This window comes from Lissotriton vulgaris, chromosome 1_1 (genome assembly GCF_964263255.1).
Source record: "Lissotriton vulgaris chromosome 1_1, aLisVul1.2, whole genome shotgun sequence".
Lineage (NCBI taxonomy): Eukaryota > Metazoa > Chordata > Amphibia > Caudata > Salamandridae > Lissotriton > Lissotriton vulgaris.
The window spans coordinates 1843925910-1843953064 of NC_141685.1; the positions used below are offsets into that span (position 1 = coordinate 1843925910).

The following is a 27155-nucleotide window of genomic DNA, read 5'->3' on the forward strand; positions in this document are numbered from 1 at the left end:
GTGAGCCAGCATTCAGCAGCCAATCGTCGTGGTGGGGTAAGAATGGAACCCCTGACCTCAGAAGATAAGGATAAGTTGCAATCCCCGCCATCACTTTCATGAACACCCTGGGGGCACTGGTGAGACCAAAGAGGAGCAGAGTGAACTGGAAAGGCTTGTGGCTCACCTTGAAAAGCAGGTAATGCCTGTGGGCTTGCAGGATAGAAATATGGAAATAAGCATCCTGCCATACAGTCGCCAGAGTCCAAGGCAGACAAGACCTGAGCCACAATGAGCATCTTGAATTCCTTATACCACAGAAAGTCATTGAGAGGGTGCAGACCTACTATATGACAAAGTCCTGTATCCTTTTTCGGCACCAAAAAGTAGCTGGCCAACACTTCTTGACGGAACAGGAAGAGATGACCCTCCGTCAGCAATTCTGGGCATGGTGGCAGAGGGGAAGGGGTTTCCATAAATGGAATGGTGTAACCCTGCCGCACAATTTGTTGGAAGTTATGTTGCCCCATTGGGGCAGGTGGTGCCAGATCATGCCACATGCAGGATGACTGTATTGGGCAGAGGGCTCGCTACAGCAGCTTCAAAGCTGCAGCAGCCATAGGGGTATGGGACGGAATGACACTCTGGGCATCCCGCAGTCTAATACTGCCATGCAAGTGCTCTCCGTTGCAGGCCCTAAACTTCCCTTTTCTTACATGTTAGTCACCCCTAAGGTAGGCCCAGGGTACCCCTGTGTTCAGGGTGCAGTATATGTGGAAGGTAGAACATGCCCTGGTGTGTGTGACATGCCCTGGTGTGAGTGGCATGTCTTGATGTGAGTGAAATACTGCCAATTTAGTTTTTCACTATTGCAAGGCTACCTGTTCCCCTAGGATAGACTGGGGAGTTTGCTTATAACATCTTGTAAGCCTAACTATCCCTGGTAACAAGGTAGGAAAATAATGTTTCGTATGCCTGAACTCAGAATGTTAAAATGCATCTTCTAGTGGTGGTGATTTTTACATTCTGTGTTTGAAAATACCACTTTTAGAAAGTAGGTATTTTCTCACTTAGCCATCCAGTGTGCCTCTGCTAGGATGTGTATTGACTGTCTGGCTTTGGAGTGACAGGTGCTGGGGCTGTGCAGTGCCTCCAGAGAGTCTGGATGAGTCAGCGCTAGGCTGAATAGGCCTGGTCTGCATTTGAAGTGGTGGGAGGAGTATCACCTGCACCTGAATAGGGCTGTGCTTGCCTTACACAATGATGGTTCCGCCCCCCTGCGGTGTTTCTCGAGCCAGGGCTCACACTGACAATGGAGGTTGTTGTACACTTGCATAGTGCCCCCCAGAACTGGTTTTCCAATACAAGGCGTGATGTGCGGCTGCAAGACCGCACTCATCCTCTCAGATCGTCGCTTCACAATAAGGCGCCAACGTCTGTCGCATCATTGGGGGATGCAGTAAGACACCAACGCAAAACCTCCCCATGCAGCAAGAAACCAACGCATCATCTTGTGTACCTTAAGGAACCAACACATCACCTACCCTGTGCAGGAGTAAGGAACTGACACATCAACTCGCCGGAGCAGGGAACCAATGCATCACGTTCCCATTAGTGTAAGGAAATGATGCATCACTTTCCCTGTGACCCTTTTTGTTTGTGTGTGCAATGCATCCAAGGTACTTTGTGTGAAAAGTGTCCCATCTGCAACTTGCTTTGAACTGATCTATTTCTACCATTTAAAAGTCATATTTTTATTACTGTATTGTGGATTTCTGTAGTTTATTTTGGTTAGTTTAGATAAAGATCACATTTTTTTTCTAAACTGGTGTGGTGTCCATTAGTAGTGTTTTCACTTTATTTCTGTCTGTGCTCACAAATGCTTTACACACTGCCTCCGAGATAAGCCTGTCTGCTTGTACCAAGCTACCAAGGGGGTGAGCAGGGGTTGTTTTAGAAGTGTATCCCCCTTACCCTGACTAGAAGCAAGGGTCCCTATTTGCCAACTAGAGACCCCCAGTTCTAACAGGAGGGGAAAGCATGCCAGAGTCTGGGGAGGTTTCTAGGTCACTGGTATCACCCACCACCTCGTACCAGTTTTCTTGTTGGTCGGAGTTGTCCTCTAAAGAACTATACAGTTCGTCCTTATTGCCCCCTCAGTGATAAAGGGCCTGTCCAATGGTGGCAAACACAGAGGTTGGTATGGTCTGGATAGATTCTGCTCAGGAATGAGTGGACTCTGACTTGGATTTGGAAATAGAAATAGGTTTGTCATCTAGCAGCACTGGTAGCATCCGGGTCAGAACCAGGGGGACTGGAGCCAAGTTGGGTATAGGCGTGTTTGCATCAAGCCGGATCCAAGGGTGGTTCCAGAGGCCTGTCTGGTGATGAGGAGAACCCGCCAGCGATAGCCCAGCTGGAGCACCATGAAGCTCCATGGGGCCCAAAGGTGCACCAGAGGGAGTTGGTGGTCCAGAGATGGTGTGCAGGATGTCGTAAAATTATTTTAGTTGGGAGGGTGTCGCTCCAGGGACCATGTGTTAGCACGTAGCAGGTCCGGACACCAGCTCTGGAGATGGCATGCGGGAACGGGTCCAAGAAGAACAGTGTTTGGATGGGGACGCAAAAGAAAGTTTCGACTTGTAGTAAAAGGTCCTGGAACATTAAGACTATCATGATCCACGTGAATGGCTCTGGTAACGGTCCCAAGATCTACTCCCGCAACAGGACCAAGGAACCGCATGGAGCTTTCTTCTGCAGTGCCACCAAGAGCTTCATCGCCCGCATGCAAATCACCTTGGGCTGCATCAAATTCACTTGATGGAGGCCTTGGAATCATGGCCTGGCACCAGGCACCGCAGACAGACCAAGCGAGGATCAGACACAGACACCTTTCCAACATCCTCCACAAATTTTAAACCCTGTAGGTATTGAAGGGGACATGTCCTTGCACAGTGGGATCAATAGCTCAAAAATAGTCTATTAAAGGGTTGAAGAAGTTTGTAAAAAATGACGAGGTAGCTCTCCGGATTCACTCTGCTGCTTCAGAAAGAAAAGAACATACGTCTGCGCACTGGAGGTGGTGATATGTGGGCACTGTGACATCACTTCAAATGCAGATGATGCCACCGCGGAGCCGATACAACCTACAGGCATACAGAGGTACCGCTCAAGATTTTCCAGATCTAGTCTGATGCCTGGGTGAGGATAGAGGTCTCTATCAGAAAACTTTCCTTCCCAACACCTCAATATTTTTGTACTCACAATCAAGAGGCGGTGTAAAGAGAAGGATTTTAGGGTTCTGCTTCGGTCAGGAAGATGCCTGCACCACCAGACTCTCCACAGACAAAACTTTGGGCAATGGAAGTGAGCAACCTGATGGATAAACACTGAGGTATGAGTTGGTTTATCTAAAGGAACTAGGATAGGTTCCATTAAGGACACATTGAAAGGAAGAAAGTTCTCTGAGGTCAAAAAGGCCATCTGGAAGATCTCTGTTAAAATATTTGCTATGTTCTCCACCTTTAAGATGGCTGTGAACGCAGGAGCGGCCCCGTACAGGTAAGAGTGGTGGGGCTGGGTTGGAGGGCGGGGAATTCGACAGACTACCACGAGGGAAAATTAAATAAAAAATGTTCCCTAGTCATAGTCTGTCGAAAGGTTACTTGCCTCACTGCTGTTATCGTCATTGTGCTGGACAATGTCAGGCACCTATATGGCTTCAAGCATGACCCGAAAAAATCATGCATCCTTTCAAAGTGCTCATCCCTAGGTAGGAGTCTATATTGAGGCTCTGCTACCAGTCTATGTGCTTGTCTGCTGGAACATATTAGGATGCCTTTGGTCTCTAAGCACTTCATCACACTATATGATTCCTACGAAGATTGTGCTAGTGGCTCTGAAGATGGCACAATAGGGGCACCACTGATGAGGCCTTCAGCAGAGTTATTGGGTCAGCCGATACCAGAGAGGCACTACAGAGAGGCTGCATGGGACTGTCTGATGCACGGGGCATACCCATCAGTAGAAGTTCACCAGCTCTATGGGGACCAGATCGCATCACCTAAGAGAATACCTTGATTTGCACCAGAGACTGCTAACTCCAGGAAAACCAGAGAAGGAAGAGGCGCAGAGGGCCAGCGCCAAGACTGACACTTGGGAGACGATGAGTAGTTTGGGTTCTAAAGCTAAAGCCACGGGGCAAACATGATGACGGCCTGAAGACATACCTTGAAACAGCAGTGGAAGCACCATCTCAATGCCGAACTGGTTTCACCAGAGGTCCTGGAGGTTTTGGGGAGCGGGTGGCAAAAGGGCCGACCTGGAGCAGAAACCAAATCTAGAACAGTGCTAAGTCCAGCAGTCATTATGGGCCTGTGCATTAAAAAGACTCCTATCTAGCTTTTTGTGCGTAAGGCTGCATTTATCACGTGTCCTGGAGTTGTGCTTGAGTCCCAGTATCACAAACACACCTTGTGGTAGTTGGAAAACGATTTCTGCTAATGACAAGACTACAATTGTTTAAACTCAGATTACCTGTGTGGTGGTATCCTGCAGATATAGTAATGTGTTTAATTTGGCGAATGGAAAGTACCAAAGACAGCACTCTGGAGCTGTGTTAAAGAGAGTGGGGGGGGGGAGGAAATCTATGTTGCTGCAGCGCTTTCAGTAATATCATGCACAAGGTGGTGCCAGGTGGTTGTGCGAAGTCGAGCACCTTGAACTGGTGCAGGAGAGTCATTTAAACTTTTCTGGATCCAGTATGGCACTTGGAGGAGATTGAAAAGGTGAGGAATCTGTAGGTAGAAGTATCCATCAGACAGTCATTTTTCTATAGAATATTCAACTAAGCCATACCTACAGAGGTGCTATCACCAAGTCTGTACAATAAGATTGAAAACAGTATATATGAGACAACTTGGATGAATGTTCCATTTTAATAGCTTGCCATAATACAGGATGCTTTTGAGTAGGCCGACCTTGAACCTAAACAAATTGTGGCACAGTTGCAACATTTTCAAAGAAGGGTGTGAATTAAATCTATGAAACACACAAAAGCTGATGGGAGGAATGCTTGCAATTTGACTAACTACTGCCAATCGCTCAGGGTAGCATCCCGGCCCATTGGTCTTTCGCTCACCATACCACCTCAGTTTGGACCCAGCCATATGCAAATAAAGCTTGACCCTACTCCTCATGGGAACAGTCCAGCCCGAACCGCCAGGCCAAGTCCTCCCAAGACTGTGTGTTTCATGAATTAAATCTATCTCCAAGTTACAGAGTGGACCCCAGAATAATGGCAAAATACAATTTTCCTCCTTTGCCCAAGCTTAAGCCTGATGAGGGTGCACTACTAAGAGCTTAAGAGTTCTGAGATTAGAACCGGTTCAACGTCATGCCCTTAGTCAGTTGTTGAGATGACAATAAATCTGCTAAATCAAGGTCTCTCATACACACCAGTGCAAACTGTTTCCCTTTTAACCTGATTGACAATATTACTTTAGGCTGAAAGCCAGTAAAACGTATGATTCAAAGGTGAGAAACTTAGTTCTAACTTTAATAAAATGTTTGCAAACGGTATTTAGTTTGAAAGGCAAAGGTTCAACAAATTTCAATTTATCAAATATCACATTTTGTTTTTTCAAGGTAGGCAGCCTGTAATACCCAAATTTTAACACCTTGCTGTTATGTACTATAAACCAAACCTAGATCACATAATGCTAATCCTGTCACTGATCAGATCCCTATCGCTAGCCCCAACACACAACATTAACTATAGGCATTTCCTTCTCCCTCACACTATTTCTAAAATAAGTCCAAGTCCTATCCGTAGAAATTTCCATCAACACTATCTGTAACTCTTACTTTAAATGTGACCCTAGTGTAAACCCAAATGTTGACTCTTTGTCTAGCCTTAATCACAACACTAACCCTCCCTCCCATCCCAACCTTTACCTCAAGTGGAACTAACAATATCAACATTTATACATTTAAGGTCTCACTATTTTTAAAGAATTTTAAACTTTCTGCTCTCAAACAATTGCTTTTTTCCCCACATGTTAAAAGTAAAATTGTAGGACTTTCTATCAGATTTGAACTTTTTAACTAACATCAAGCACACGCCTCTTGCATCAGATCACAATGAAGCAGCCCCTTTGACAGAGTCAGCTCCTCTGCCATCCCCCTTTTTCACTTTAGTCTATGAGTTAGAATGTTTTTTGTCTTTCTGAAGATAGCTGTTGGAGACTAAAGTGGATGGAACAAATGTTGCATCAAGGGCTCTCCCTTAAATCACATCCAAGTATTCCCCTCCTTGTCCATTCATCTTTTGAAATCAACAGAAGTAGCTTCTTAATTCATGGTCCGCTTCCCCCACTTGTCCAGAAACCACAACATTCCACAAAAATAAATATATCACGCTGCTGTAGGCTATGTCACAGTCCCAGGGACACATGAGTGGCAACTAATAATTCCACTAACATGGATCCAGGTTGATGCAGCTTGAAAGAGCGTTATTGATTTAGGGAACGGTCAGGTAGCCTCATTACCTTCTTAATATAAGCGGTATTTTAAATACAAATGGGCAAGCTTCAGAATCTCTAGGGAAACACAGTCATCTCTGGAGCTCTCTATAGTCACATTGCTTTTTTAATGTAATTACCTTATAAACAATTAGCTCGTGAGTGCCATCTGGTAGCGTCCTTCCATCTTCTTGCATCAAAGGCACAAAGGAAAAGCCAAATAACTTTTTCTCCCCCTTCTCTTTTGCTGAAAAAAAACCCACAATATATAATGAACATTTAATGTTTACACATATTTTTAAATATTATTCACGCAGGAGGAAAAATCTCCTCAAGCCCCCTTCTACTGCCCCCAAGAGTTCACAAAATTAGTTGAATCCAATACATTTTAATTTAAGTGGACAGGCATAAAAAGCTGATAATAAAACTCCTTGACCAAACACATCCAAAAATGACCATACAAACTATCTTGAAGCAGCCACACATTCAAAGAATTCCCAGCTCTGGTCATTTTGGAATTATGACACTAAATACAATACAAGGATACAGAGAGAACACCGATCCCTACCTTGAGTTGGTCTATGGCCGCCTCCATCAGTTTGCCTATTGGCGTGAGGAACTTATATTTTGAATGTTTCTTAACTTGGAAGTGCTAAGCCTGCTCATTTACCTCCTTAGCAGCCGGCATTTCTTTTCTATGGGAAGTTGCCGGTATTTTTTTTAGATCTCATCAGTAGTAAATTGTGCGTAGTTTGCACTTTTTGCATTTTGTGTTAACTATGAAGTTCTTCTATGTCCATTTTCGACTGTTTCTCAGTTTTGAGGTAACATTCCAGAAGAACTTAGAAAATGCATTCATTTTAACACATACTTGTTGCATTCACTATGGGCCCCAATAGATATTTTTGTACATGTGTATTCGGATTGGTATATTAGCCAACTATCCTCAATACGCAATGCTTATGTTTGATGGAATCTCTGATTGATTGGTTACCTCATAAATACGTGATTATTCTACAGGAATATTCGTTCCTCTGATGCCTTGCAATCATCTAACAAAATGCAACTGTGAAAGCTGTGTTCAGTTGTTAGGATTTCATTTTAATCCTGGTATAAAACTCACTAAAGAGCGGGTATTCTAAAGCTAACAAAGCTGGATGTGAAGTTGAAAATGCACGAACGAATTAATCTTTAATTTTGCAGGCTGTAGACTACAAAAATAAATCTGTTTTATATATTTAACAATAATTAACTGAATAATTTGCAAAAAAAATGTAAACACCAATTACTAAATGACACTATAAAGTTTGAAACTGTTAGAATTTTACCAGACTGATGTTCAGTTTTAGACAGTTGTCACACTCAGTAATGTCATTAATAGTGCCACAAAAATTATGAAGCTAAATGAACAAAAATGAACATGTAAATTTGCTTTATTTTTTTCTGTTCAAATCAATGTCCAACAGCTTAAAAAACGGTCGACAGTCTTATGGAAAAATTCTCTTACTGGAACAATGTCGGAATTCAAATCGGATGTGAGCTCCCCTGAAGTTATCCACAGGAATTGGCAGTTTCAACAGCTCAGCCCATCTGGGACTGTTATTGTGGTAAAGCACAAAGGAGTGAAACTCATCTGCTGGTGGCTCCCCAGATCCAAAGGAGATGAAACTCTAAAACAAAGAAAAAAGACATGGTTGACACATGATTATTACAAACGTATTGAAGACATGTAACACATTTCTTTAATTATGTTTTTGCACAATGGCATTCTGTATTCTTTAAGCATTGCTGGGTACTGGTGATGGTAAGTAACCTCAGCCGTTAATGATGCCTCTGACTTTGGGGCAGGAGTCAAGGGTCAATATTTAGAGGAAATGGAAAATGAAGTTATGTTGCCTGCACTATTAGGGTCTAAAACTACATGCTCAAGAAATTGCTGAAGACAGAAAAGTAACAACAAATATTTCCATTATGTTGAAGTTTAAAATGTGCGTAAAGTGAATGGTGGTCATATCAAAAAGCTCTATATAAACTCTAGATTGTTACTAATTGCTAGTATTTCTGGACTTCATAACCATTACTACCAGCAATCCAAAGTCTATAACTCTAAACAATTAAATACTTTCCAGCAGCATTCCAGTCAACGTCATGTTCTTGGTGGGGACACAACAGTACCTTTTCACTGAAGCTTCACTGTAGCACCCAGTTCACACATCTCCAAAACTGAGTCAGCTAATAATTGAACCAGTGGCTAGCAAGCATGATGGTTGTAGGAGTTGGGCGAGGGGTGGGCTCAAAAGATTTGGCAGTTTTTTTCCGGGGGATAGGCTTGAATCCTAGTAGGTGTGTGCAACCTGTGTTGTGGGAAACTGTGGTGGTAAGAAATGTTTGAAGACTTTACACGAGGATTGGAGAGTTTTAACCGCAGAGTTTTGGATATATTTAGTGGCAAATGTTGCATTTTGAGACACATTAGGCCAGTAACTTAAACTTAAATGCTGTACTATTAAAAACTTTAGAGGGGGTTCTGCAGCACCTATGTACTATGACATTTATTCAGAAGTGGTTAAGGAGGAGAACATCAACGTGGGGTCTTGCTACGTCTTTCAAAGATAAACTAAAAATGTCAATAACGTCCCCTACTAGTATTGAGGTAATCTTATCCACCAACTTCGTCATTGTGCACAACAGTAGCACAAATTTTTTAATTAAAATACTCCTTTCACCATTCCCCTTTAGGAGTTTGACAGGCTCTAGAAGAGATTGGAATATTAAAATAAGTGTCAACTATACAAAAGTCACACAATTGGTCTGGAAAGCAAAACATCTATTTAAATATGACTCATATTTAACTGTCACGGACCAAAAGAAAAAGAAGAGGTACACATCTGCCCACTGCATGTAGCAGTCTCCTATTCAAGAGAAAAAAGTGACAAAGATATTTTTTCATGAATAAACAGAAAAACACACCTGACAAAGTGAATAATATTTTTAAAAAAACACAATTTCCACCATTAACTGTTTAAAAGCAGTGACAAAAAATCCGAAAACGGGTCCTTGTGGTGTTGATGCATTCCATGTTTGAAATGAATCTTGCATCACTGTGAAGTAATATAGAACTATGGGGAGTGGGAGTTCTGGGGAAGGTCAGTTACATTTAAATGTTGCCATGACTTTATTATACTGCTACACGGAGTTGTCAATAAAACTACTTAAATACTACTTAAGTCTACTGAGAATACATTACAAATTGGCGACGAGGGAGCGGCAACTCTGTGGGAACCCAAGAAAGCAAGAAAAAAAAGAGAAAAAAGGAACTACAAAAACAAAACGGGAAAAAGAAAAGAAGAACGACGAAAAAAAAAAGAAGGAACAACAATAAGAATTAAGGTGAGCCAGCAGTTTAAAATGCACGGTGTGTAGCTGCTAGTGAATTTTAAAAGTCGAACGAAAAAGACTTACTTTGAATTGTACTTGTCGCGAGCAGAAGCGCGCGAGATGTGCTGTCACATCAGTAGTCGCGTGGAGAGGCACAGAGGCAGCTGTGACGTAAAAGGAAAGTGACGATGTACGCTAGCCTTTGAGTGCAGAGCGCAAAGGACATAGGATCGCCATTTTTGATTGGGATGACGTGATGACGTCACACGTTCAGCGGCCATTTTAAGCAAGTCAAAGTGAATTGTGAGGAAGAAACGCATTAAACAACGGAGAGCATTTGATGCACATCGGCGATGTACATACCGGATCATTAAGAAGACAAATGCGGTCAAGGAGGAGGTGATAGCGTACTAAAGGAAGGAAGGAAGTGATGAATTGCATATATCGGTGATGTGCACACCAGTTTGAATTTTATGAGAAAAGAAGTTAGTACTGTCTTTGGAAGGTTATTTGTTATTATTAGTGCATACAGTTACGGTGATACGCACACCTGTGGCAACAACGGAACACTAATTACTATAAGAAGTGTACATTCATTACGGTGATGTGCACACCAGTGACTTTGTAATTAAACTACAATTAACTTGTAAAGAGTGTGACTAATAAAGTGACATTCACATAAGCAGGAGAAGACAGAAGTTTTAGCAGTAAGTAAAAAAAAATAAGGCAAAGAAATGTGAGCTGCACAATCTTTTACTCTAACACCGCCAATTCCAATCTTGCTAGAGAAGGGTGAGCCACGTATGAAATGGCAAGAGTGGAAAGATTCTTTTTAAATTACATGGTCACTATTAACAATGAAAGCTTAACACCAAATATCAAAAAAGGAATTTTATTACATTATTTAGGACCAGAGGGTATTAAACAGTACTACCAAATGGAAAAGAAAGAAAGAAGTGAGGAAGAAACAGAAGTATATGCAAATACTTTAGAACATTTAGAGAAATACTATGCACCAACTGTTTGTGTTGCTATTGGTAGATATAAAATCTTCAGAAGAAAACAAGAACAGAAAGAAAAAATAGACGATTTTTTAGCTAATCTTAAGAAAATGGCAGAACGTTGTAGATTTGGACAAATAGAAGAATTAATAAGAGATCAGATTATTATGCTCACTAACAATAAAAGAGTGCAGGAAAGATTATGGACCATGGGGGATGGTACGTTGAGTAAAGTACTTGCTGTAGTGAGGAAAGCAGAAGTTTCAGTCAGATGTGCGAAAGCAGCCTTAGAGGAAAGCAAAGAAAAAGAGGAAGTGTGTGCTGTAAAGGAAAAAAATGGATAAAGTGAGTAATAAAAAGCAAGAAAAATAGAGAGTAAAGGAGTTTAAAGATCAAAGGAAGACAAGCAACCCTGTTAGAATGGCATTTAGAAGAGAAGCTCAAGATGTTTTAACCTACTATAGGTGTAGAAGTTATAATCATCTTGCCAATAGTAAGACTTGTAGGGCTAGAGATCAAAAGTGTGCAGTTTGCGGATTAGTTGGACATTATGCACGAGCATGTAGAAGAAAGGATGATACTACAAAAATTAAATGTGTGACTGAAAAGGAAAAAGAAAGTGAGACAGATGAAGAAGGTTCGGAGGAGGAGGATGCAGTTATCATGGTGAATGATGCTGTCTTAGAGGTGAAGAGCAAAGGAAGAAGTAAACCATCTTGTGAGATTATAGTGGCTGGGGTGCATGTTGTGTTGGTGGCAGACTCAGGGTCTCCTTACACAATTATAAATTTGGATATGTGGAAGGAGAAATTTGTGAGTGAAATCGGAGAAGAACTTGGTGTATGTGATGTTAGACCTGATAGTTTCACAGGAGAGAGTATTCCTATGGTGGGATACAGAGATGTCACATTTATATTCAAGGGACGCAAAGCAAAGGTAGGAAGTATGTTGCAGAGTATGGTCCATGTGTTTTGGATTGGAAAGATCAAAGAAGTTTGAAGATCATTCTCAACCCAAACAGTAAAAAACAAGTTTTAGTGTTGAGTGAAGAAGATGATTTGGGTAAGAGGATGTGTGAGGACTACAAGGAAGTGTTTTCGGGGAAAATTGGTTTACTTAAGGGATTTAAGCATAAAATAATACTCAAGGAGAATGCGGTACCTGTGAATTTTAAAGTGAGGAGTGTAACATTTGTAGTGAGGAGTGAGTTGGAGAAAGAACTGAATAGATTGGAGACAGCAGGAGTGATTGAACGTATAGAATCCTCAGAGTGGATGGCTCCAATTGTAGTCGCACGCAAGTCCAATGGAAAAATTAGGCTATGTGTGGACTTGAGAGGTGTGAATAAAGAGATACAAGTAGATAAATTTCCATTATCAAAGATCAATGAACTTCTTACAAAAACTAAAGGAATGCAATGGTTCTCAACAGTGGATTTATCATCTGCTTACCATCAGATTCAACCAGGGCTGGACTGGGAAACAAAACTGGCCCCGGCAAAGTGTTCGACCGCCCCCCCCCCCCCCCCCCCCTCCCCACTCATTTGGATGTGCCGCTGAGCTCTCTGACGGGCCGGTTTCGGACGATTTTGGTACACGGCCGATTTTGTAGCTATGTTGCAAAAACAGCCCTGTAACAAAACCGGCCCCCACCCGTGCGGCGCACCGGGGGATTGCCCGGTGCCCGCTATTTAACTGCATGAGGACAGCAGGAAAATAACATAGTTTATAACACCTTTCGGAGCTTACCAGTATGTCAGAATGCCGTTCGGACTGGCTTTGGCAGCAGCAGTGTTTCAGAGACTAATGAGTGAGGTTCTGAAGAACATAACTGGAGTATTGTATTTCCAAGTTGACATTTTGATAATTAGTGAGAACAGGGAAGTACATGATCAGAGGTTGGAAAAAGTATTCAATGTGTTGAAAAGCAGAGGGTTAACAGCTAAATACGAGAAATGTCGATTTGCAAAGAACAAAGTAACATACTTGGGTCATAATATTGGAAAAGATGGTATTTCTCCAAAGAAAGAATTAATTGAAGCTATTAGAGAGGCACTTGAACCAGAGAATAAAGAGGAACTTCATTCGTTTTTAGGTCTCGTAGAGTATTACTCCAAATTTGTAAGACATTTTGCAGAGAAATCCTATGATTTGAGACAATTGTTGAAACAAAGGAACAAATTTGTTTGGGATGAAAAATGTAAAGAGAATGTTTAAAGTTTGAAAAATGAAATATGTATTGCAACACCTATTAAGGGTTTTGATCCGGATTTGAGAAGTGTACTTACAGTGGATGCGAGTGGAAAAGGGTTGGGTGCTGTACTCACAGAAAATAATGGTAACACAAAGGAAGTTGTAATAGATTTGGATCTAGAAGTCTCACACCTACAGAAGAGTTATACTCTGTGATAGAAAAAGAAACTCTTGGATGTGTGTGGGGAATTGAACACTTTAAAGCATTCTTATGGGGGACTGAGTTTGAAGTAAGGACAGATCACAAACCTTTGGTGAATTTACTCACCACTGGTGGAATGGTGAAAACATCAGCAAGAATAGGAAGACTTTCAGTGAGGTTACACGATTACAATTATAGAATAAAGTATGTTCCAGGTCTACAAAACAAAGTTGCAGATTTTTTAAGCACAATTCCCTTACCTATTAAAGAAGTACCTAAAAGCATTTGGGATGATTATCAAATTGCAATTGTAGAAGAGGATAGTATGAATTCTATTAGAAAGAGTGAGTGTATTTCAGAATATGAGAAGGATGAATTAATTAAAAAAAATTAAAGAGAGGATTTTGAAGGGTTGGGGAGAGAACAAAACCCGACATTGCTGAAGAAAGAAGTTTCTGGGAGGTAAGAAATTAGTTGAGTGTTGAATCAGGGTTTGTAGTTAGATCTGGAATAATTATACCTCCATCAGGTTTGTGGAAAAAAAGTGGTAGAACTGTGTCATGAAGGACATTTTGAAATTGTCAGGACGAAAAAAAGAGTGAAATGTTCTAATTGGTGGCCAGGAGTAGATTTGGAAATGGAGAGAGCGGTAAGGGAGTGCAGAGAATGTGCAGATTCAGATAAGAGTTTAAGAACCATGAGACCACATTATTACCCATGGAATGTCCTGAGATGGTTTGGGATTTATTGGGTGTAGATTTTTTTTATAGGACCTGTGCAGTCAAAGAATGGTGGAAATAAATGTATAATTGTTCTAATAGATTATTTTAGTAAATGGGTTGAATTAGAGATTGTTGACCAGGCAGATGCGGATGCTGTTGTAAAATTTTTGAGCGATATGTTTTTGAAGGAAGGATTACTAAAAAGACTTTTAAGTGACAATGGTACACATTTTACAGCATCTAAGGTTGAGCAGTTTTTGAATAGGGATGGCGTACAACATGTCAGAACTTCAGTGTATCATCCCGCTGGGAATGGTGCTGTTGAGCGATTTAATCGTGTAATCAAAAGGACTATTCAAATTGCTAGTGAAAATAGGTAGAATTGGGAAACAGAAATTAAAAGAATGCTGTGGGGTTTTAGGTTAACATCATCTCTCACAAGGTTTAGTCTTTTTGTTCTCTTGCGAAGAAGAGAACCTTTCACAAAAGACAATATGGGATGAATGTGTAGTACTAGGCATGTGGTATGGTCACCAAAAGTGGTCAAGGAAATCATTATTAAGGCACAACAAGTGTACAAAAGGAATTTTGACAAAAAGAGCGCCACTAGGATGAAAAATTAAATGTAGGGGATTGGGTGAAAACAAAAAAATGGGGAAGGATACCCAAGGAGGAGAGTGCATTTTCTGCACCGCTAAGAGTTGTGGAATGTTTGAGGAATTAAGCTAGGCTGAGTGACAACCTTGCCTAGCACATGAGTCGTATTGCTAAATTTAATAATATTGAAAAAGCACAAGGGGAAGATGTTGGTGGATATCCTGTTCTTGATGATTGATTGTGGGAGGATGAAGTTGAAGAAGGTATGGAGCAAGGAGAGACAGTGGGTGCGCAGGAAACCTTTAACGCACCTGAGGAAATACAGGAACATGTGGAAACTAGTACAAGGAGATTGGGTAGAATGGGAAGAGTAATTCACAGCCCTTACAAACTCAAGGATTTTGTCCTGTGTTCATTTTTTCTAGTTATTTTATTTTGTATTGTACATTGTATATAGTTACTTTCTCTCTCACTATTGTTCAATATATATATAGGAGGGGGTGTGGTGTTGATGCATTCCATGTTTGGAATGCATCTTGCATCACTGTGAAGTACTATAGAACTATGGGGAGTGGGAGTTCTGGGAGAGGTCAGTTACATTTAAAAGTTGCCAAGATAAGAAGCACGTGATTATACTGCTAGGGCGGTTGCCAATAAAACTACTTAAAAACTGCTTAAGTCTACAGAGTTAGCCCATGATTTAAAATTAGATCAATTAAGAATATAAAAAACAGCAAATGTGTAAATTAGTCAAATACTACAACCTGACTCATTCACTACTAAGTAACCAGACTGAACACAAAAACACGGTTTAGTGCTTTACTCTACTAACCACCCTCAACTACTACGGACGTGCCTGACCAGCTTTAAGTAAAATATACAACACTTGCCACCCTGCAAATCCTTTTCAAATGACTGAAAATAAACACCAACACATTCTAGTTCTATGGCTCACAAACAGTAAACATATATCTAGGATATTCTGCTCCTAAATGATTCCCACTTCCCTCTAGAGGCTACAATTTGAGATGTGATCATTTTAAATCCGGACTTCTCCCACGCGGGGAATTCTCGGTAGGTTCCATATTGATCCCGTTTCCCTTCAGGTGATATGCCCGCTGCTCGAGTTTTCACGCATTATCGTCCGTCTGCACCTGAGCGGTCCTGCCTGGAGCGAAGGCCTCGCTGCGGTTAGCACTGAACTGAACGGACAGACAATGCGCAGTGACAGAGCCGCCGACACGTCAGAGAGAGCAATCATTACAGGCCCTGCCATTTCAGCTTCGCCACGAGTGTTTGATGACAGAGGATAAAGTCAAGTGGCCATTTTATCACCGCGCAGCTGACAGTGACGAGAGGCTCGCGGCGTGCGAGGGAATCTCCCGGGAGTCTTTCGAAAAGCCGTCCAGAAACACATCAGAAACGCTAGGCCCAGTCAGACTGCCTATTTCTCTGCATGACCCCGACGCGGAGCGGTCACCGGCTTCAGCTCGGATGCGGATAGCCCGATACAGCGGTGCAACAGCTGCACCCTTGTGCACGCCTAAGAAGCTTTGATGCATTGGCAGGGCTTATCTCAGCACTAGTGCCGAGAGGCGCGGCGTCCCAGGCAGTCAAACAACTGTTTAACAATATCACTACAGAAGTAAGCATGTGCCCGCCCCCCCTGCTACACCCGCTTCAATTTGTAAAGCGCGCTATCACCTATTAGGCATCCTGGCGCTGGATCTTCTTAATCCATGAATACTCTTCAATTGACACATGCTGTACTCTTATATTTTTATATCCCCCTTGAACGTAGCTGTTGCGCTACCACCCTCCCCCGCTTCACTTCAAACCAAGCTCTGTGACCCATAGATTTTTTGTATGCTTCCGCCTTTCCAAAACTGCCACTGCACTATTATTACAGTAATAGCAGGGTCGTGCGCATGCTTACATGTTCTGCTATTTGTACCTCAAGAATGCCTCACATGCCTACTATTTGTGACTGGTGGCGACCGGAAGGCCTAACCTCCGTTCTTGTGACACATTCCGGTTTTGCAGTTCATAAAAAGTAAGTTACCATCTCCCAAAGCAACGTTTCTAGTTCAAAAGTACTGTTCTTTGTTTCTTATTCCTCTAAAGAACCATCCATATGATATGACAACTGTTTGCAGAATGTTCAAGTAGGCTCAACTTATCTCTGGTGAACCAAGAAGTCATATTTCTGTTGCTTTAGTTTCCAAGAGAATGGATTACATTTGCCAACAATGTATTTCGCCTCTAGCCAAAAAAGTTCAAAAGTCTTTATAGCAACTAGATTCCTATCTAGCGCAAGAAGATTCCAGAAGAAAAACCCATATACAAAACCAAAGGATTTTTTTTTAGCAAATGGGTGCATCAGCAAATAAGAGAATTCATGTTTTGCACAACATCCAGTACATGTGCTCCCTTTCAACTTTCCTCCATCATGAATTGGGAATCTCAAATAAGTTTCCCCGGATACATCGGCATCTTGAAAATAGTGGCCCCGTCTTGGGAAAAGCAGTTTGTAAGTGGTGCCCACGCGTCCTTCCTGAAACTCGTGGCGTCAGTTAGGCAAACGTAGGAGCTATGTTTGAAATCATTTATCCAGCGTTGTACTCTGCTGCCTGCGTTCCCATCTGGCGCTCCCTTTCAGGTGAATGCAAGCGCTAGAGCAGCAGGGTGGGTCGTCTGTGTGGCCACGCTGAGCACAGTGCTCAGCTACACACTGCGAACCCATGGGTGTATGCCTTCAATGTCTCCTAAGCTCCGAGCATTCTCACGATGGATATGACACCAATATGGCATGGGTGCACGTGTGAAATTCTGCTAAGGAAGAGCATTTCCTAACAAAAGCAGACAGATGCATAGCACCATAACAGCTGTGCATTAGTGCAAGGTTCTGAAGGGAAAATTATTCTGCAGGGAAAGTCATCTAGACTGTATTTATGTTAATGTTTATTAAACATCGTTTCATGGCATCGGCACACCACATGGGGTAGCAAACGCTAAAGAAATGCTTTGCAACAGGAAAATAAACATTTTTAATCAAGCACTAAACAAGCAAAACTGGGCATCAGAGAGCTGTACAGAAATTGTGGCACAGTATGCCACAGGTTTTAAAACACTTTGCAACAGACAGTCTGCCTTACACGCTTAATCAGTCAATTTCCCCAGCAGGTTGCGGCAATGGTATGTGTAATAAAAGCAGTCTGAATTTCATTCTTGGTCTGTTGAGAAGTCTGCTGAAAACTAGAGGCACAGCTCAACAAGAAGGTAGATCTAGGTGTTTGTCAGTATGGCTTGCATCATGTTTGGAGGATGAATAATAAAGGCACCGTCCTTTCGAGCTGTCATGCGTGTCACCAAGTATCAGAGCAGCAGTCACCAGCATAAAAGGCAACGGTCATGTCTCAGCGCAGCGTACGCGGTCAGCGGACGCGCCGGATCTGCGCCGGAGTCATGCCAGAGTCCTGCCCATCTGCGCCCGTCCGCGATCAGGACGCAGCCGATGCTAGGTACTCTGTGGAAACCCCAACATCTTGCTTTAAAACATATAGTAAGGAGTCTCTTCTTTCGATACAACACAAATGCTGTGCTCTCACTGTCTCTCTTCAAAGGGACTTAGCCCTATATCCAGAGTTGGGCATACCTTGCAATATGCTGAATGACACATTGGTCCCGTGCCCCTTTGATCAGCTGCCGCTTCAGGCCCCTAAAGACACCAGCAATTTCTCTATTAAGGCTGGCCTAATTAATTGTCGCTCCCTGCCTAAACATTCTCTCGATATTGCCCAGACTCTGATGGACAATCACTGGGATTTACTTTTTCTAACAGAAACATGGCTGGAGTATGAATCTAATCCGTCTTTATGCCTGGCCATTCCCCCGGAATATAATATCCTATGCGCCAATAGAGCGGGTCGCAATCGGGGAGGTGGGGTAGCTATTATTTATAGATCCCAATGGACGATCTCTTCCTTCCCTTACACACAAATTGAACTGATTGAAGCCCTTCCCTTCTGTATTAAATTAGCTGAACATACCACACTGACAGGGCTACTGGTCTATCGCCCTCCTAAATCTAAGGCTTCCGACTTGGCTACATTTTTGGACTATGTCCTTCAGGCTAGCTTACGCTATGCCAATTTTACCTTACTAGGAGACCTAAATTTACACGCAGAGGACTCTTCTGACAAGCTTTGCCTTAACTTTCTTTCTACTTTAAAAGATGCTGGATTAAGCCAATTGGTTTCTCAACCTACGCACAAAGCTGGTCATACTCTTGATCTTGTTTGCTCGAATTTCTCAAACATCCTGATTGAGGATCCCTATCCGGTGATTTGGTCGGACCACTTTGTTATCCCTTTTGCTATTCATTTTTGCCAGCATGTGAGACCTAGAATTCCCCCTAAGGCGGTAGGACGTAACTGGAGTAAGATCTCCCCTGACAGTGTTGCCCTACATCTTGTAAATACCACTCCCAAAGACGCCCCTGATTTAGATTCACGCCTGACTAACCTCAACTGCTGGGTCACCTCTGCTATTGACTCGCTCGCTCCTATGCGACCGATTAAAACCTTTCGAGCAGCTCCCTCCGCCCCATGGTACTCCGACGAGCTTCGGAAATATAAATCTTCTTGCAAGCTGTTGGAGCGCCGGTGGAGGTCATCCTATTCTATTGACACAAAACTTAAATATAAACTGGCCCTCAAAGAATACCGTAGGAAAATAATTGAGCATAAAAAATGTTACCTGGAGGAGAAAATTAATAGAGCGCATGGCTCGGCCAGGGAAATATTTAACACAGTGAAGACTTTCCAGATCCCTTGGCTCTTAAACAGTGTCTTCCAGTCTCTCAGGCCCTTTGCTCCCGCCTCTCTGACTTCTTTGAAGACAAGATCGCGAAGATCTATGACACCTTCCCCAAGAATAATGATCTTGGGAGTGATACGCCTTTACCTGACTGCATCGAGTCTTCTTCCACCTTTTCAGACTTTGAGGCAATCTCACTGGAACACTCACTGATGGAACTGTCTAGATGCCGCTCCGGCTCACCACTTGACCCTTGGCCAGCCAAGCAATATAAATCATTGGCCTCTTTTCTTAATCCCTTCCTCAACTACATCTGGAATGACTCGCTCAAAACCGGAATTTTCCCGGAGTCTTGGAAACATGCCCTACTGGTCCTGATTTTAAAGAAAGCTAATACAGATCCTAATGAGCCGGTGAACTATCGACCCATTTCTCTGCTCCCAGCCCCTGCCAAGGTCCTTGAAAAGCTAGTGCAGCAACAACTGGCAGGTTTTCTTGAAACCCACGGCCTACTTCATAAATCCCAACATGGTTTTAGAAAGTGCCATAGCACTGAGTCTGCCCTTATAGAAATGGCCGACTCTGTGCGGTGGAAACTGGATGGGGGTTCCAGAGCGGTGCTGGTGCTGCTCGACTTGTCGGCAGCATTCAACACTGTCTCTCACCCCATCTTGATTGACCGTCTTCGGTCGAAGGGTATTCAGGGGAAGGCCCTGGAGTGGCTGACCTCTTTTTTGTCTAATCGCACCCAGGCAGTCTATACTCACCCTTTTACCTCTGTTAGCCGTACCCTGAAATGGGGTGTCCCTCAAGGCTCGGCTTTGAGCCCACTATTGTTCAATGTTTATTTTTCTCCTCTGGCTGAACTCATTGCAAGGTCGGGCATCATAGCTACTTCCTATGCAGATGATATTCAGCTGCTTTTCTCCTATGAGAGTGCCACGCAAACTACTTTTGATCCTTTGAAGGATTGTCTGCGGGACATTTCAAAATGGATGGACCATAACTGCCTCCGCATGAATGCGGCGAAAACGGAGGTTCTCTTTTTCCATCAACCCTCCCCTCTTGATTCAACTCTCTGGTGGCCACAGGAACTCAGCCTTCCCCCTGTCCCTAAGGACTCTGTAAAAAATCTAGGGGTCAAGTGGGACTCTAATCTTTCTTTTAGCAACCAAATACAGACCGTTTCAGCTGCTTGTTTTTCCAAGATCAGGATGATTAGGAAATTCATCACCTATCTCCCTAGTGATACCAGGAAAACCATAGTCCAGGCATTGATTACATCTCACCTGGACTATGCGAACGGCCTGTATTTAGGGTTGCCCGCGGGCCTCCTACATCGGCTCCAGACAGTCCAGAATGCGGCTGTTCGGCTGGTCTGCGGGGTTTCCCTACGCACCCATATTTCGCCACATCGCAGAGCATTACATTGGCTTCCAATCCATCAAAGAGCTGCATTCAAAGCCATGACCTTAGCCCATCGAGCAACTAGGGGTAGGGGATCGGCCTACCTCTCTGTTAGTATCCGTCCTTATTGTAACTCTCGGAACCTCCGTTCCAACTCCCAACATCTGCTTTCCATACCAAGATTCAGGAAAGCACGTTCTGGAGGTAAAACCTTCCAGGTTTGTGCCACAACTCTCTGGAACAAACTCCCGATCGCAATTAGGATGATCCAGGAAGAATTACCCTTTCGTAAGGCACTAAAAACTTTTCTCTTTTGTTAATTCCCCCAGGACTATCACTCTGCTTTCACTCAGAAGCGCCGGGACACCCCGTTGGGGTAGCTGCGCGCTATATAAATTACACAAATAATAAATAAATAATAATGTTTAGTGTGGTGAAGGTGTTGCAGGGATTCTACTCTGGAATAGAAATATGTTTAAGACCATACAACATCAGCAGGTAGGGAGAGAGTCAACATACCACCTCAGCACCTATATCTTGAGTCCAACTAGCTATAGTGCCTCACTTGACTGCCTAACCTTACTAGAGAAACTAGTGAATTGACAACCCAGAACACAACACTCGATACTTTCAGGTATTGTGGTAACCGGACTCTCCCTCGTACTTGTCCACAATATGATAACCAGGAGACATAAAGGAAGTTTAGAACATTTAAAATATTGTGCGCTGAAATGCAATATATGTGCCACAATTAGAAAACAAATGCATAACCAAAATTCTGTTAGCTAGGTTAATAATCCATATACCATCAAAAGCCCTGTCATTTTATAGGACAGAGTGACCTAAACCCCACTCCCCTAAAAAGCTACATTTAAATTATCGATGGATTCAACCCAGAGCTGTGACTGGGGGTGAGTATCTGAAAAGTTTCAGCGCTCCGTCCAACATCTCCTTGTGTTTCTTTGTTAGCCCTAAATTGGTACGGTATGCCCAGACATGGGTCCCTTGCTCACTTTGCCACTGGATTCAAGCTAGCCTGGCTGATGAGGGGTCTTACCCCGAAACCTGTCCCTGGATGCTTGTTTTCAGCACAGGAAAGACATGGCTTGGCAGTTCGGGCTGGACTGTTCCCACGAGGCACAGGGTCAAGACTAATTGGCACATAGCTGTGTCTGAATTTGGGGGTTGAGGGGAGTGAGCAAAAGAGCAATGATGGATTCAACCCAGACCTGTGACTGGGGGTGAGCGTCTGAAAAGTTTCAGTACTCCGTCCATCATCTCCTTGTGTTTGCTTTGTTCGCCCTGAGTTCGCCGGGTATGCCCAGACATGGGGCCCTTGCTCACTTTGCCACTGGATTCAAGCTAGCCTGGCTGATGAAGGGTATTACCCAGAAACCGGTCCCAGGATGCTTGTTTCCGGTTCAGGGAAGACCTGGCTTGGCAGTTTGGGCTGGACTGTTCCCATGAGGAACAGGGTTAAGATTGATTTGCATAGTGATGGGTCTAAACTGAGGTGGCGAAATGAGCTAAAGAATGATGATGGATACAACCCAGATCTGTCACTGGGGCTATCTAGGTGCTAACTGCCTAGCCAGATAGAATAACAAGGGATAATGTTGTTCGACTTTGTCTACGATGTTCAGACTAAATCGCAGGAATAACAGAACACAAAAACGTATGCAGATTCTGTGTGAAAATACCATGTGGCACAAAAGTAAATGTGTTTAGCCACTAACGTGTACAAAGCAAAAAGGAGGCATACAACGTGCACAATTAGGTTAACATAGGGAAAACTACAATGGGCCATGCAGGAAATACACTACAAAGGTTCACATGTTGTGCCTTCATCCATACCAAAAAAGACGTGGCGTGCTTTCTTCCACTTCCTACACACAAGTCTAGTCAATCAGACAATGTGGTTATACTTGAGTCAATGTCATTACATTTTGATTCTAGCCATCTTGAGTATGGACTTCTCTGGACATCTTTACTCATATTTACCAGCTTTGCTGTACCAGTATATACATACTTTGTTGCATTCCCTCCCATTCCTCTGTACACTCACCCAGGTTGACCCTCCGTAAGGATTGAGCTGTTTCTGGGCCCAAAAGCATAATCAGAGTGGGTCTTTGAAGTTGCTTGTGATCATGTGTGGTATTCCATAGAATTTATAAAGAACCCTTTTAGAAGAGCAGTGCCAGATATGGACCTCTTAATTATCAACACAAGCTTGAGTTGAGGAGTATGTAGTGTCATAGTAAAGCGCTTGCTCGTCTTCCCTTCCGTGCTGGGGTGCTAGCTTCACTGTTTGGTACATGCAAGAGTAATACTGAATCTACTACTAGTTTCAGTTCTGTTAAAAGGAAAGATGCTGAAGGGGACCTGGTAACCCGGTGGCCTTGTCGGAATTATGCAAGCAAGAACGAAGTGAAAGGGAATGTGGTTTCAGTTGTGAAAAAGAAAACAAATATTTTAACTGTTTTGGAATGGAAGATAGTATTCATCTTGGCCCTCCACAGAGGAAGAGTGATCTCTTTCTTTACAGCTGTGCCTTGTGTAAGTATAATACTTGTGCCATTCCGCATTCCATGCCCTTTCGTCTAAGTCATCTTTCCTCTTCTGACTTCAATTTGCTTTCCTCCTTTCATGCCGGGTTGATAAGAATATATACTGCTAACCCATGATGCAGACTGAGGGAGATTTTGATCCATACAATCCCAGTGGTACATAGATGCCTAGAATAAAGTTTTTGAAATACCTTAAGTACATTATTCTGGGACTTGAGTTAACCAATAGTCCTGAAAGACTCATGGCAATGGTGAACGGGAACAGGACGTGATTTGCGTAGATAATGCTGTTTTAGTGTGTACTTTAGGAGGGACTTATAAGTAAATTAAATATGTTAAGTGGGTTTAAGCCAATGTTACAATGTTTTGAGCAGAGAGCACAAGCACTTTAGCACCGTTTAGCAGTGGTAAAGTGCGCACAGTCCTAAAGCTAACAAAAACAGGAGGTCTGAAGGCAAAAAGGTAATGGTAAACCATGCTAAGGATGCCAGGTCGAACACTTTACTATGCCAATCAGCTACTGTTTTCCTCATAGGAACAGCTCCTCATGGCAGGGGAAAAAATGGGGGAAAATCCCAACAGACAATACCTTTCCAAACAGAGATGCATAGTCAGCGCTTAAATGTCATGCTGAGAACCAGCGGAGACCGGGGCCAATGCCGAAGCCACAGCATCAACATCAATTGTCGGTCAGATTCAACTCACCAGTCTTCCCTGGCTGAAAGGGTGTCGACTTTCAAACACGTTTCTAAGTCCAAGGCACTTGTCCACTGATGAGACATCCCCTGGTGGTGATTCTGTACTTCACCTGCTCTGAGCTTTCCTGCCAGTGACAACAAAAGTAACAAGGTTCCCACCGGATTCAAAGCTCACACCAAGGACCTGCACTTCACGAGGCTGCCATCCTCGAACCCTCCTTCAGATCCAGCCTGCAACCTGACCTGCCCATAAGCCGTCAACGAAAACTGTTCTCCAGAAAATCTTTTAAGTCAGATGGTGCCCGTTCCACTGGGAAAAACCTGGTCCCTGCACCCAACCAGCCATAGCTCGTGGCCAGCCTTAACATTTGACTTGAAGTTGGTCTGGCATGACCAGATAACCACTACTGGTGTTTTGCATTTTTAGGTGCTATTTTGACTTAAAATATATAAAAAATATTATCTTCAATTCCCTACATCTGACTTTTGTTGTTTTGGTGTCTAATTGGTCATTAAAAGTTACTCTTTTTTGATTAAATTGAGTAGTATTTTTATTGTGCAGTGTTTTGTACATTTATACCTGTTTTGGTACTGGTAAATGCTTCAAACATTTCTTCTAAATTAAGCCTGTATGCTCTGTGCTAAAGGCACAAAAGGTTTAGCCTAGGTTTAAATTATAGAGACTTAACTGGACCTGGTACGAAACTGTGACATTATTACCTGGTAACGACTGACATCTCTCCCAACTAATAATCCACTTTCTCAAATTCTCAGTTTTGGAATTCTCTAGTTTTTCATTGCGTTGGATGTTAAGCTAGTCACCTCAAATAACCAACTTTTTTGTTTACCATTGTCAGTGTTTAGTTGGTTTTCCTTAAGTCATTGCTCCAACATTTGTTACACCCACTCTTGGATATCCATTACAAATGAAGGGATTCATAACAGGTTTTATGTTCTCGCTGCTTCTATAATTAGGACTTTGACCGGGTTCATGCTGAAATGTTCCCTTTTCTTGAGTCTCCGAATTATACAATTCCCCTTTCAAGTTGCTTCACTGTTGATAAAAGGGTTGGTACTCCACTACTATTGTGTTCACCTACGACCTACCATGAAGGCAGAAAAGAACAATTTTGGAAGAGCAGCATCAGATATGGGTATGGGTAGATCTCTTCACAGAAACACTCACATCTAAGACTAGAAAACAACTTTCTAAGATTTAATTACATTTTAAAAAAACATCTATCCTACACTTCTTATCCGGAGCCTCACGCTTGCTACCATCACTTGTCGTGATTAGCCGCTGGATTTTAGATCACTGAACACTTCTGATGATCAGCCAGACAGATGCCTAAAAACCAGTATTCCCAGATGTGGTCTTCAATGACTCTCTCAAGGCTTTGACATCTCTTCGCAGATTATGGCATACCTGCTGTCCCTACCAACATGAGCATCCTGTACATTTATTTACCTCTGGTATTTGACTGAAGGCACGCCGAGGCTACAACTAGGGACTTGTAATTCAACACATTAACTAACATCAATGTAGTGGGCTGAGACTTTTAATTAAATAATTGTATTTTTTAGTGTAGGGGAATGCTGGGTTGGCTTGTTGGAACACAGGTGCCAATACAGGTTTCTTTCGACGCCAACATTTCGATGCATGGCGCCACAACGTTTTACCGATGCTGCGCTGTGCTGCTCTATCAGAGCTTACAGAGTGTCTTTCCTTTGCGATTCCTCCGTTCTTATTCTTAGTCCACATGGATGCTTTTCATTCTTGCTAGTTCCTATTCGCTTAGAATTTCAAACCTGTGATCAAACCATTCTGAACATAGCTGTTACTGTGTCCATCGTACAGTTCAAACTTTGTTCAGCTATGGACTGCTTTCTCCACGGTGAGACCTCATTGTTATAGAGAATCAGGTCTGTTGTCCAATGTGATAAACACGTAGCCTAGCTTTAATTAACAGAATTCAGATTACGGTTTTTGCAAAACATAAAAAGCATAGCACCAAAAGAGACAACTAACACGACAAAAACGTTTATCCCAATGCCTACAATAACGGAGTGCCTTAGACAAGTTTTAAACATTTCAGGGCTATCAAATCAGGGATCATTATGTAGGTTAAATTTGCCAAAGACAGAAAGGTAACCCTCCATAAAGATGTCACGCCATATTCGGTGCCGGCGCTAATTTGGTTACGCCCGGAATAGATGAATGACCATAAAATGATGGTTAGCATTGAATTAAGTGAGGCCCTTACTGGATGAATGCATTGAGCTTATCCGATTGCTAGGCACTACTTTAACCATGATACCTATGAAGCGGAGGGGTTTGTGGATGCGAGCAACCAACTCTTTTCTAATCAAACTACACTATCAAATGCCAATGTAACCAAAAATAAGATGGATAAAAGTCACCTACATCACCAACGTTAGCGATAGGGAGATGTGATTGGGGAGTTGCCAGAGAACCCTGTACTGTCCCAAGAGAAATCAGTCATCGAAGAAAATACACCCTTCTACTTTCTGATGAGGAGATGGTTCAAACAGGAGCCCTGGTGTCAGTTTACAGGAGCCTAGGAAGTAGGCCTCAAATAAAGCAAAACGTGCAACACCTGGAATAGGCATTAAGTTGATAACAGGGCTTCTCAGAACATATCCCTGTTGATAACAACAGAAAATCGGGGTGTCAAATAGATGAGAACGAGGCTTCAAGGCATTATTCCCCAAAACGAATTGATTGTCCCATAGATGTGTGCTATTGTGGATGTGCTTCATTTCAAGTTGAAAGACAGAGAGGTAGGCCAAACATGGGGGATATATTCCCCAGAGGGGGAAAGTCGCGCCTATCTGAAGAGGCATGTCTTCTTCAAAGTGGAAACACATCATCTTAATGCTATTTCAGCCATGAACAAGACAGACACTCGTGGGGCGGTGATAGTCCCAGTCACTATTTCCCAGTTACCTTTCCACTACCCTTAAAGTTTCCTTCTGAGGCATGGTAGTTTAAAGGGTTTCAATGTCTATCGTGATCAAAATCTTATGGTCAGGGTCATTTGTTATGGGCATG

At 42.7% G+C, this 27155-nt stretch overlaps 1 protein-coding gene across 1 annotated transcript in view; it reads right to left on the bottom strand.

Annotated features, from left to right (window-relative positions):
- The window catches only part of DOCK4 (dedicator of cytokinesis 4), a 1616764-nt gene that overhangs the window by 917432 nt on the left and 672177 nt on the right, over positions 1-27155 (bottom strand). The window contains exons 15-16 of the mRNA XM_086919301.1: positions 8008-8170; positions 6641-6747 (exon numbers count right to left, since the gene is read on the bottom strand). Coding sequence (XP_086775427.1) covers positions 6641-6747; positions 8008-8170 — 270 coding nt within the window. The remainder of the gene's footprint in view (positions 1-6640; positions 6748-8007; positions 8171-27155) is intronic.